The sequence below is a fragment of the Malania oleifera genome, chromosome 9 (assembly GCF_029873635.1).
Source record: "Malania oleifera isolate guangnan ecotype guangnan chromosome 9, ASM2987363v1, whole genome shotgun sequence".
In the NCBI taxonomy this organism is placed as follows: domain Eukaryota; kingdom Viridiplantae; phylum Streptophyta; class Magnoliopsida; order Santalales; family Ximeniaceae; genus Malania; species Malania oleifera.
In genome coordinates, this window is record NC_080425.1 from 37,167,802 (window position 1) to 37,181,107 (window position 13,306).

Consider the following 13,306-nt stretch of genomic DNA (forward strand, 5'->3'; position numbering starts at 1 on the left):
GTTTGAATTGTTGCTGGATTTTCATGCCCTTTGATGCCCCTAAAGTGAAATTTTCTTCTTATAAATGTCTTAGCATGTTAATATGGAGAAGATATTCATATTTTGCCTTCTTTCCTTCGTATTTGTAATCAAATTTTTCTGATGGCTCTCCCAATAGACTGACTTTTCGATCCTCGCCTTCATATATTTTCTTAAGTTGAAAACTCATACACGATCTTTAAGGCATTCATCACAAGTATAGTCAATATCAAACCAACTAATGAAAAAAGGGATCACCCTCAAAGAGGTTATCACAAAGGTAGTTTCTAAATTTGCTGAAAGATTGAAAATCTAGTGATAAAACTTGGAACTTACAGGCAGCTGTAGATATCACAAGCGTCGAATCAAAATGCTACAAAAAAATTGTGGATAACCCGAGGGAGTTGACCAGCAAGGTTGAAAACAAGTTTGATGTTCCTCATCAATAAGTGCCTAAATCACATCCAAAGATTGCATGAGAAATTAGACAAAATAGGCCAAGAACATATTGGACCAAAAGACAAACCATCACACACTGAAGGTTGCGGAAATGACAAAGGGCTAAGTGCATCTCATTTTGTTTGGAACATCTATTCTTGTCCTGACAAAAATCATTATTGTCCAGCTTGACTCCACGTTTGGTACGTGTGAATGGACCGGAATAAAATATAAAAAATAAAAAAGTAAAAAAATTAAAAAACAAAACGAAATCAAATTTATCACTTGATTTCATCATACCCTCCATTCAAATTTTCATTCCATTCATTTCTTGCCTATTCCATTTTGCAACCAAATGTGATGTAAAAGTAGCTCTCAAACATGAGCTTCCTTTCGCTATTCAATAGTAGTTATTTTACAGTGCTAAAGGTGTTGTATTTACATTCAATCACAACTTTTGATTGAATAATTTTCAACTGATCAATTGATATCCATTCAAGCAAAAATTTCTCACAATTCACAATCTAAAATTTTGATTTATTGTTTAATACATGACTTGATGAAACCGCCCAACCTAATAATTTTTCCTTTCTAACACTATGATGTGATTTTCATGACATTGGAAATCACAGATCTGAGCTCTTCAATGGCAGTGACAGCCGAGCAAGAAAAGGAACTTCCACCAGTGTGCCAACAATGTTGTCTCCAACTAATACAGCATCTCCAGTTGATGCAGCTTTCCTTTTGACATAGCCTAAACCAAAATGCTTTGATCCCCTTCTTCCAGATGCATAGCTCGTCAATTTTCCCACCTGTATAAATTTCACAAACCTGTTTGTGCCTAATTTCTGAAAAACACAATTCAAAGGGGGGGGGGGGGGGGTGGTGGGGGGAAGACCATGGAGGTTCCGTTGCACAAGTTGTCAGCATTATATTTAAAGCTATAATTTTATCCGTTAATTTCCTTTTTATTTGGATTAATACACACACACACACACACACACATATATATATATATATGGCATTTTTAAACAAGAAAATTTTCTTAACATGGAAATTTGAGAAGTTGAAACAAAGCAATGAATTTTTCCATGTGCATGAACTTTCAACATTCAGCTCTTTTCATGGGAATTTCCAGCTGGACAAGGAACAAACCAAACCTTTTTCCCATTGACTGTAATATGGCTGCCTTCTTCTGCTGGTGCTTGTAGACAAATCCCCCAAAGTTTTTGCTTGATACCATCGTATGCTACGAGTCTAGAAATAGTCTCTTGTCCCTTATAACAACCTGAGAAGAATAAAGAAAGGTCAGCCTTCCAGCCATTTCTGTGCAAGTGTAAATTGTATTAGGATAGATACCTTTGTTTAGAGATATACAGTTCCACAGACCAGCCTCTAGAACATTAAATTCGTTAGTTAGTTCTTTCCCAGGAGCTGGCCTTCCTGCAAAAAATAAGATGAAAGTCTTCTTAGAATTACAGAGAAGGGAATATCCAGAAAATCAAACAACTTTATAATTTTCAACGCAAACTGCGTACTGGTAAGCAAAGGGAAAAAAGAACAAAAAATGCACAGGATGTTGTTAGAAACATTAATTGCCCTTTTCCAAATTTTCTTTCCTGCTTCAAGTCAGGTTTTAAGGGAATAAGGAGTCTGTTGTAACACAAGGAAATGAGCACCATAACCAATGCTTATTGTAAGAAGAATGTCATCCACTTGAACAAACCCTTGGTAGTGTTAAAACTTGATATACATTATTGACCCACAACCAAACAGCTTAAGCTTTTAGTTTAAGGGTATTCTAACATGGTATTAAAGCTGGTTACTAGGAGGTCCTGGGTTCTAGTCTGGTTGCCCATGTTTATTATGTCGTGTTTGAAAAATTATTGTATTCCCTGTAATGGGTATTATCTATCGTGTGCTAATATCTCCATGTGCTGTTGAGCTGCATGTGCGGGGGAATGTTAAAGCTTGATATACATTATTGGCACACAACTTAACAGCTTAAGCTTTTAGGTAAAGTGGTATTCTAACATATAAATAAAGGGATTAGATTGCAGGCCTAACAAAAGGATTAAATTGCATACGTTTTGAAATGGTTGGAGAACTTTATAGTTAAAATGGCAAAAAGAAGCTCGCAAAGAGCAAATTTTAAATAGCAAGGGATGAAAAAAATTGTGGACTTGGATAGGGTGATCACACTGAGTTTTAATCTTCTTTTTGTTTGTTGTGTGGCAATGAAATAAATTCCCCATTGAAACTCAAAAAGAGGTTCTTACGATCCTCTTCAATGAAACAATGGTTTCAAAAAAATTTAGTGGGATCAATAATTGAACCCATGGATGATGAGATTGTAACAAAAAATTTGACTGTGCTTGGTTCTCCTCTTTCTAACAATAAACGAAGCCATAAATGATAAGATTCTAACCATTTCCACATAATATGAATTTTTTTACAAGGCGAACTCTTCCCTTAGGCATGCCATGTCGTTAGATTTATTACTTATTTTTAACCATCTTATTATTTTCTGCCCATTGTAGAGATTAAAACTCCGAGTTTATTCTAAGGACATTAATAGCTGTGAATAGCTGCAAGATTACACCTCCTTCAGAAATATGCCATGAGCTCTATACTTCTCACCTAATTTCTACAGTCCACAGCCAATAAATTAATGACGAGGATAACAGCAGCAACAATAATGATAATAATGTATAGTAGGTCAAACAATATGCTATCAATCCAAATCAACAACACTATTTATGGACCAGAAGAGTCTAAAGCTAAGGGAACCAAGTTTTATAAATGAAAAATGTCTCAAATTTGAAATAAACTAAATTTTCAATAAAGAAAATACAGCACTAATGTGGTGTTTGGTTTGCAGCATCCAAGATGCCGGCCAACATCAGGATTCCCGAGAATTTTGATACACAGGATTCTGGGAGTATAGAATTCCCACGTTTGGTTTTTAGAAGCAATCTATAATTAGATTACCAAGCATGATTTATTCCCATGTTTGGTTAATTCCTACGAATGATGATATAATAACTTCCTATTTCCAAATTTCCAGAATATCCTTAACTTGTACAAGTGATACTTTGCCGTGTAAAAAAAAAAAAAAAAACCCTTATACATAGTAATTTTATCACAAAATTCAACAGATACAAAAAAAATATCTAACTCATTGAAAACATGATATCAAAAGCAACTAGTTAAAATAAGATTATAAATTATCTTTATTTTTATTAATGATAGTGTTAAGATTTGATTAACATGAATGACAATAAATGTAATCTAATGACAATAATACCCTTACTAACTCTCACCAATTAACATATTAACACACTCAATAATAATAAATACTAAAAGACATATATAACCTCTAACACTCCCCCTAAAGCCGGAGCATAAATGTTATATACTCCTAGCTTGTTACAAATGAATTTAACATGAGCACCCCCCCAACACTTTGGTAAACAAATCAGCAAGCTGCATGTCTGACTTCACATAAGCGGTTATAATGAGCTTCTGCACAAGTTTCTCCTGAACAAAGTGGCAATCAACTTCAATGTGCTTTGTCCGCTCATGAAAGACCGGGTTGGAGGCAATATGAAAAGCAACTTGATTATCACACCAACTTTATCTGCTGAGAATGCGAAAAACCCAATTATTCCAACATGTTCTTCAACCAGATAAGTTCACAAGCAGTGTGAGCCATAGCTCTATATTCTTATTTAACACTTGACCTTGTCATCACAATTTGTTTCTTACTCTTCCAAGAAACTAAATTACCATCAACCAAGATATAGTACCTTGTAATGGATCTTTGATTGGAAGGCTATCCAGCCCACTCTACATCTGTATATCCATGGATACAAGGGTGGTAGCCAAAGAGATGAACAGCTGTACTGATGTACGTTTGGCAACCGAAGAAAAAGTATCAGAATTAAAAAAAGAGCCCTTAGACGAGCCACAAGACCATTAAGGTTGCTTTCACAATGTAAACCAAGCGACAACCAACCACGAACTTGTCAAGAGGAAGAGTTACCAAGTACCAAGTACCATTATCATGTAAAGCGTTCATCTCTTCAACCATAGGGCATCCCTCCACCCAGAATGCGCTAAAGCTTCCGAAACAAATTTAGGAAGGGCAGTAGATGATAAAGCAATAACAAAACAATAATAAGAGGGTGATAAGGAGTCATAAGAAACATAGTTGGAAATGGGGTGTTGAGTACATGTGTGTTTACCTTTCTGAACAACAATAGGACGATCAACATCATGAGAAGTATGATCATCATACGAGGAAACCAAAGGCGTGGTAGTAGAAGCTAGAGGAGACTCTCTCCCTTGGAGCTGCCGTCGTGAATACACCAGCAAATTAAAATGATCAAGACAATGAGAAGGACTTGAACTACATGGAGACACAAATGGTTGGTTGGACAATGCCAGCAACGTAGAATCTGGAAGTTTAGGCAAAGGAAGAGACTTGTTAAGCTCAGAAGCACTCAGTGACTTGGTGTAGTAATATGTAGACTCGAAGAAGGTAACATCGACAGAAACAAAGAAGCGATGCAACATGAAAAGGGAAGGTGTATTCCCAAGAGAGGGGGGGGGGGGGTGTGAATTGGGATTTTAAAATTTTTATGCCCCTTTTTAAATAATTCTTCTTAACTTAGTTTATGTTCAACAACCACACATGCAAAGTTGTTTTACAATCACAAGTTCAGTGGAAAATTAATTTATTTTAAACCTTTATGAATGAATATACCAATTTGAATATCCCTTTTAGCAATTCAATTCAATCCAACAAATATAATCAAAACTCAATCCACAATATATAATGAATTCAGCAATGTTTCCAAGATTCAGCACTTGAATAACTCAAAGTAGAGTTTAAGTATGTAGCTGATAAAAGACCTGTATTGGAAAACTTAATTTCTCAATATGAAGCACAATGTAAATCTCCAACACTCTTCCAAAAACTCAGAATTAAGACAAACCTTCAATTAATGAGCCTTGGGTGTTAACCAATCAACGTACTCCCTTATGATTTTCGCAATAAGAATTGATCAACCAACGTACTCCCTTTATGGTTTCCGCAATCCCAAAATCAAATTAACTTTTGGTTTATTTAAAATTCAATCCATGTAGTCAATATGAATAGAAAACTTAAAAATCCAAACACGTAGTTTATATGAATAGAGAATTTAAATGAGTAGGAAAGAGAGTGAGACGAAAGTTTTACGAGGTTCGGTTATACCCGCCTACGTCCTCACCTTAGGCAAACACACCTAAGGATTCCACTATACCACTCCTTTACGGATAGGAGCAACCTTACACACTCCTTTACAGGTAGGAGCAACCTTACAATCTCTCCTTCAATAGGCTTGAGTTCGCCTCTCCAAACAATACCCCATGTTTGGTACAACGATTCAACAACCCTGAACCGTCTACAAAAACAAGAACAAATTTCGGTGTACAAAGACACTCTCAACAAGAGTTGATTAGTACAACAATTAAGCACTACAATATACTTCAATTCAAAATAACAATTGAAAGAATTTGAACCCTTAGAACAATTGAGACTTTCTTAAGACTTTAAACACATTCTAAGCTTGGAGTCTTCGTGCTTGTCATTTTCTTAGTTCATCTTGCCTCTGAGCTTCAATTCTCTAAGCTTCTTCAATTCTCTAAGCTTTCATCAAGATGTCTTTGGAATATGTCCTTTGAGCTTTCATTTTCTTTTTTATGTAGACTTGCAATGAGCTTTGTGATGACTTGAATTTGAGCTTCAAAACCTGATTCCTGAAGTATCATCACTTTCAAGAAAACTTGTTAAATTACCTTTGATTTGTTATCATCAAAACAAGATTAGTAGGTCATGTTAAGCCAACACAACATAGGACTATAACAACGATATCCCTTTTGAGTATATGAGTCGCCTAGAAAGACACATTTTATAGCACGAGGACCCAACTTATCCATCCCAGGAGTTAGTTTATGAACAAAGGAAATACATCCAATTATACGAGGAGGAAGAGAAAATAAAGGGGAATTATGAAAGAGAAAGGGGTAGGGGATCTTACCACTAAGAACAGAGGATAACATTTTGTTGATCAAATAACAAGTAGTAAGTACAACATCACTCCAAAACACTTTAGGTACATGTATTTGATAAAGGTGCAAGTGATTTCAAGAAGATGTCTATTTTTCAGCTCTGCAACCCCATTTTGTTGAAGAGTGTGGACACAAGATGATTGATGAATAATACCAAACTAAGTCATATAAGTAGTGAAACGTGCACCGAAAAACTCTTTAGTATTATCACTTCGAAGCATTCGAACTGGCAAACCAAATTGAGTCTTAATTTCAGAACAAAAGGCACAAAATATATGAAATAACTCAAAACGATCTCTTATTAAATATAACCAAGTAATTCTTGAATAATCATCAACAAAGGAGTATCGGAAACCCAACTTGGACACAACCCTACTAGGACCTCAGAACTGTTTATTGACTCGAGATGTGAACGAAACACGCTGATGTTTTCCTAACTGACAAGACTCACAATTGAGACTAGGCTCAGAACTTAAACTAGGAACAAGACATTTTAACTTTTCCAATGGAGGATGACCTAGAAGAAAATGAATTTCGAAAGGTGTGGTAGTAGCAGTGCAGGCAGTAGAAGGATAGAGCAACTCAAAGTGATAGAGTCCACCAGCTTCACGCCCTCTGCCAATCGTCTTCCTTATCTTCAAATCTTGAATAATCACAGAACTAGGGAAGAATGTCACTGAACAATTCATGGATTTAGTAATTTTTCTAACACACATAATATTGAAAGGAAATTTTGGTATATAAAACTGAAGGAAGAGAAATAGGAGAAGTGGGATTTACAATCCCAATTCCCTTGACTCCAGTAGTGGATATCAGCAAGAGTAACATAAGGTAAATTTGCAGGATATTGAAAAGTGGAAAAAAAGGTAGGTATACTTGTGGTATGATCAGTGACAACAGAGTCTATGACCCAAGGACTAGGATGAGATAAACTGGATGATAGGCATACTATGTGATTACCTATTTGGGCAAGAGATGGAAAGGGAAGAGAAGCTTGTTGTGACAATTGATACTGCTAGAACTTGGAATACTCTTCCTCTGACATAGATACAGTAAGTTGCATCCCACTCAAGTCCAAAGGTGAGGAGTCAGTGGTGTCTGTGTTGGTTGCCCCCAAAAGTGTGAAGTCACTAGTGGCTGCATTGGAAACATGTGAAGGTTTTCCGTCAAGATGCCAACACTGCTCAATAGTATGATTATTCCATCCACAGTGAGTGAACTTACGAGGAGTACCTCTGCCTCATCCGCCTCTACCACTACTACCACTTGAGCCACCACAATAACATTTGCAGTTGTTTGATAGAGAACTAGGATGACCTTGTGTAGCAAAGGCTGTCCTCTTAGATCCAGATGCAAAAGCAAGAGAATGCGTGCTAAAGGAAGCACGAAGGACACAAGAATAAACATCAGAAAATGATGGCATCTCGGCACTACTGAGTATCTGGGACCGAGCTGCCTTAAACTTAGGTCTCAAGCCTGCTAGAACATGAATAACTAACATCTGCTCCCTCTGCGTCTACATCTCACGATCATCGGCAGTTATAGGTTGCACAACGTTAAGCTCCTCATGATATGCTTTATCTGTCTAAAATAATTTGCAATACTCCTACCTCCTTGTTCTAATTTAAAGTACTTAGGATAAATCATACACACATGTAATGTTATTGGAGTATAGAAGTTTGACATAATCCCATATATCCTAGCATGTATCTAGATGCATACACATCTATGCAATTTGTGGCTCCATCGAATTCCATAAAAGGTAAACAATCAAGGCATCTTCCGAAACCCACACGTGTTTTCTTTTCTCATAAGAAGAATCAAATTGGAGCAAGTGGTCAGATTTCCCTAATCTTGCTAAATAAACCCAAACAACTTTAGACCATTGAATGTAGTTCTTTCCATCCAACTTTCAAGTTGTTATTTGTGGCAGTGATGTAGGAAACAAATTTTTGTGATTCATAATTCCATCACAACACTCACAAATCAGCAACCACACCAAAAACAAGAAGAACAATCAAAACCAATTGCGACAATCACAACCTATGTGAAGCACAGACACAATGATGGACGAGGTGAACAACTTACCGACGGATATAGCACTGCCACAGCACTCAAAAATCAGCAACCACACCAAAAACAAGAACAATCAATAATTGGGACCATCACAAACTATGTGAAGCATAGAAACAACAATGGACGAGGTGAACAAGTCACTGACGGATATAGCACTGCCACAGCCTCACAACTGAACATATGAACGCTGCCACAGCTCCAAAAAACTAACAAAGAAGCCTTCACAAACCCTGAATAGAAATTAATAGAATACTGGGAGTGCATGGTCGAAAAAGGTTGAATTTTTGAGCAAAAAAATGACCTTAAACCTTGATAATATAGTCTAAACATGATCTTAAATTTCCATGAAATTATCAAAATTTCCGTTCAAAATTTTCAATTTCCGTCACCCTCGAAATAGAAACGGCAATCAATTTCCGTCTTGCATATTTCCATTGAAATCTCAACGAATCATCCGAAACTCATTGAAATCTTGAAATTTTAGAGAACCTAGTTTAAATTTTAACTATGCAATGAAATTTACTCAAAATTCAAATAAAATATTTAGGAGTGAAGTGAAATTTCTCTCTTAATTTTTTTATTTATTTTTTATCTAAACAAAGATTAATACAAGTTATGTTGATATATATGAAAAAATAAACTTAGAACATTTTATTTAACCATTCATGTCTAAATTATCATTACTTGTAGAATAAATAATATTTAAATGATTTATGAATTTCATTTGTATTAACTAAATATGTTTAATGCACATTATCTTACACATACGTTTGATACACATACAATATTACAACTTTTCCATCTCATACACAACAATAAATGTATTTAACTTGAAATATATTAGTCTCAAAACTTACATTATTATTTTTGTAATTTTTTCAAATCGAAATCGAAATTGACATTGAAATCAAAATTTCCATCAAAATTTCCATACTTTTGGAGCTTCGAAATTTGAGTCAAAATCAAAATTTAAGACCTTGAATCTAGAGAAGGAATCAGAGCATGGAAAACGAAAAAAAAAAAGTGGTCGGAACTTCACTCACACGCCGACGTGTTGGGTCAGACCTGTTGGCATTTGGCCAGTGCGTGGGGGCACATGGAGTGTCCTCCAGCGATGGTTTTGTGGGTGGGTCGTCGAGGGGGTCTATTTATGGGTGTATGGTTGGTTTTGAGAAATAATATGGGGTGGAGGTGGATGTGGGAAGCACAACCATGGGAATGGTGTTTTCGGCGACGACTAAGGGAAATAGGGTTTTGGTTGGATCACGCTCTAATACCATGTTAGATTACCACTTTACCTAAAAGCTTAAGCTATTAGGTTGTGGGCCAACAATGTATACCAAGTTTTAACAATCCCCCGCACATGTAGCTCAACATGTGGAGATATAAACACATGATAAATAACACCCATGATAGGAAACACAACAATTTTTTTAAACATCACACAGTAAATGCAGGCAACAAAACTAGAACCCAGGACTTCTTGGTAACCAGCTCTGATACCATGCTAAGATTTGATTAACATGAATGACCTAACTTAAAGATAGGTCTCTCCCTCTATTTTTGATTTAAATTAAATACATTCTAATGACAATAATACCCTTACTAACTCTCACTAATTAACATACTAACACACTCAATAATAATAATAATAAAAGACATATATAACCTCTAACAGATAGTAATAGTAATAATGATAATAACGACAATGGTGAGAATGATAATAATAATAATCATAATCATCATTACTACTATCCTTAGCACCATTATGATAATACACTAATAATGATCATGATAATGGTAATCATCACAATCGTAGTAATATGAAACATGCGATTCATTGATGTGTGTAAAGCTATGTCATTTGACCATGTGCAAGTCACTTCCTAAAGATAATTAGGGTCTTTATATATATATATTGTGATTCTCTCATGCTAGGAATTTAGATACCCACCTTCCAAAATAGGAATAGGGGTTCCTACATTAAAGAGCTTCATCGGAATATGTACCATTCCTAGGAATAGAATTCTTTATCATAGAATGTGAATCAAATACAAGAATACAAGGGAATCAATGAGGATTGTCAAGAATCTTGGTTGAATCCGCAAACCAAATGCTAGGAAAAGGTTAAAGAGGGAGGAAAATAATAGATTAGATGGAGAAGACCCAGTAGACAATCCCCTAAAGCACAAAGATCCAGGTCTGCCCTCTTTATTTACTAATAACAAGATGTGAAAGGACAAAAATACCCCCAATCACAACCACCTAGTTATTAAAATAACACTCTCATCTAAGGCTCCCCTTTTAAGCTAGAGGTGTATCGATATCACCAAACCCCTGCTTGTTACAACTAGACAAGGAGGGCACAAAAACATATATGAACTGATCCATAGATTTCACAAATGGAGTCCTCACAACCTACTTCAACACAGCACATCCCCCACAAAATGACAATCAACCTCAATGTGCTTTGTCTTCTCATGAAACACTAGTTTGCTAGCAAATTAGCAATGTAAATAGGAGCTTGATTATTGCAAAGCATATCTATTTGCTTTATTATCAAGATTCCCATCCCGGACATAAAAGACATCAAACACGCAAGCTAACTACTAGTATGTGCCATAGCTCTACTTCATCACTAGATCTTACTATAGTGGTTTGTTTCCTTATCACCGGTGGACTACTCTTTGTCTATCTTTTGTTTTCATTAAGGAGGTTTGTATGGTAGGGCTTTAGCCAAATTTTTCAAAGGAAATTGCCCATGATCATGTAAATTGGCTGAAAAGGATTCATGTACCTAACCCCACCTAGTGGGATTTAAAGCTTGGTTTATTGTTGTTGTTTTGTTGCATAGTGAGGCTTCAAGAAACTCACATGGAAAGTTGGATGAACTTTCAAACTGTTAGACAACTTCAATCGATGAGCAACATTCTTCTGAATTTCAAACGGGCCATCATACTTAGGGATCAATCCCTTATGCACTATCTTGCTATAGATCTTCTTCCATATCTAAGGTGTTAATTTCAGAAGTACCATGTCCCCTTCTTGAAAATGAACAGCCCTTCTTTTCCTGTCATCATATTTTTTTTTTCATCTGCCTGGCTACCATAGACAAGCTGTCCCTTGCCGCTTCTAGAATTTCTTGCTTACTGCGGGCTAACTGGTATGCATAAGGACTTTAGGGTGAGTGGTTAAAACACCCAAAGTCAACTCAAAAGAACTCATCCTTATAGAAGAAAATTTGGGTAGGTAGCAAAACTAAGCAACATCAAGAAAATCAACCCAATTCTTTTGACTGGCAGTAACATAATGTCTCATATAATTCTCAAGAAGAGTACTCACCCTCTCAATTAGTCCACCACCCAGAACGTGATTGCTGGTTGAGAAATTCAACTTAGTCCCCATCTAGTTGAACAAGTGTGTCTAGAACTTGCGAGTAAACCAAGTGTCTCTGTCACTTACAACACCCCAGTGTCTAGAACTTACGAGTAAACCAAGTGTCTCTGTCACTTACAATACCCCAGGCATCTCAAAATGTTTAACCATGTGTTTAAAAAACAACTTTGCAGCCACCTCTGCAAGACAAGCATGTGGAGACAATATGAACAATGCAAACTAATTCACAATCACAAAAAAGGACTGCAGGTCCTTTACCTTTGGCAAACCGACAATAAAGTCCATAGACACATTCCTCCATGCCTTTTTAACTCATCTTGTTGGCACGCAAGACATGTCTTGACACAGGCTTCAACATCCTATGCTATCTTAGGCCAAAAATAAGACCTTGTTAACAATGCTAATGTTCTCTCCCTTCCTGGATGACTACCTCACTGTGCATCATGCACTTCTTGCATCAACTCATTTCAAAATCCTTCAGTAGAAGGAATGTACGCTCTGCTTCCCTTTGTGTATAATAGTCCATCCTCCAACCAATACTGATGTGCAGTACCATCTTTCACCATCTGTTAGATTCTACTAAACTTAGAATCCATCTTTACAGCATCTTGAACATGATCTAAGAAGTTGTGTTTCATCTAAGTGAGGGCTGTAACATAGACCTCCACTTTCCGTATCAAAGAATCAACTACTTGATTTTGCCTCCCTAGCATATGCACCCATTTGAACTCAAACTTAGCCAGGAACTCCTATTATTGAGCCTGCTTTGATGAGAGTTTCTTTCAAATTTTGAAGTATGTATTTGTGACGTTGTTTGTTACTCCTCAAAGGTAGAAAACTGGGTCTCAGTTTCTTTATTTTTTGCTCTCAAAGGCCAACAAGTGACTTTCTTGCAGAAGGACTCCTCCAATACCCTGTTTGATGCGCTGGTAAGCACCTTAAAAGGCATATTGAATATAGGCAACCACAATATTGACACTCAGCTTCAAGCCATCAAAGGCACGTTGACACTCATTTGTCCATGCCCACTTGTCTTTTTTTCAACAAGTCAGTCTAAGGGCCAACTCTTTCTAAGTACCCTTTGATGAACTTATGGTAGTAGTTTTCTAAACCTAGAAACGAATGTAATTCAACAACTTTTGAAGGTGTAGGTCATTCAAGGATAGTTGTTACCTGAAAGCTTAAGTTGTTAGGTTGTGGTGAACAACATATATCAACGTATATCCTTTTTAAGTTCTCAAGTACCCAAGAGACACATTTA

At 36.3% G+C, this 13,306-nt stretch overlaps 1 protein-coding gene across 2 annotated transcripts in view; it reads right to left on the reverse strand.

Moving 5' to 3' along the window:
* Positions 1-814: 814 nt before the first annotated feature.
* Positions 815-13,306, reverse strand: part of LOC131164531 (putative transferase At1g60990, chloroplastic) — a 94,379-nt gene continuing 81,887 nt past the window's right edge. Inside the window, exons 10-12 of one of the 2 annotated variants that reach the window (XM_058121796.1) lie at positions 1,816-1,899; positions 1,617-1,744; positions 815-1,268 (exon numbers count right to left, since the gene is read on the reverse strand). In XM_058121796.1, coding sequence (XP_057977779.1) covers positions 1,083-1,268; positions 1,617-1,744; positions 1,816-1,899 — 398 coding nt within the window. In that variant the 3' untranslated portion in view covers positions 815-1,082. Of the gene's footprint in view, positions 1,288-1,616; positions 1,745-1,815; positions 1,900-13,306 lie in introns of both variants that reach the window. The other variant, XM_058121794.1, reaches the window with a different exon arrangement.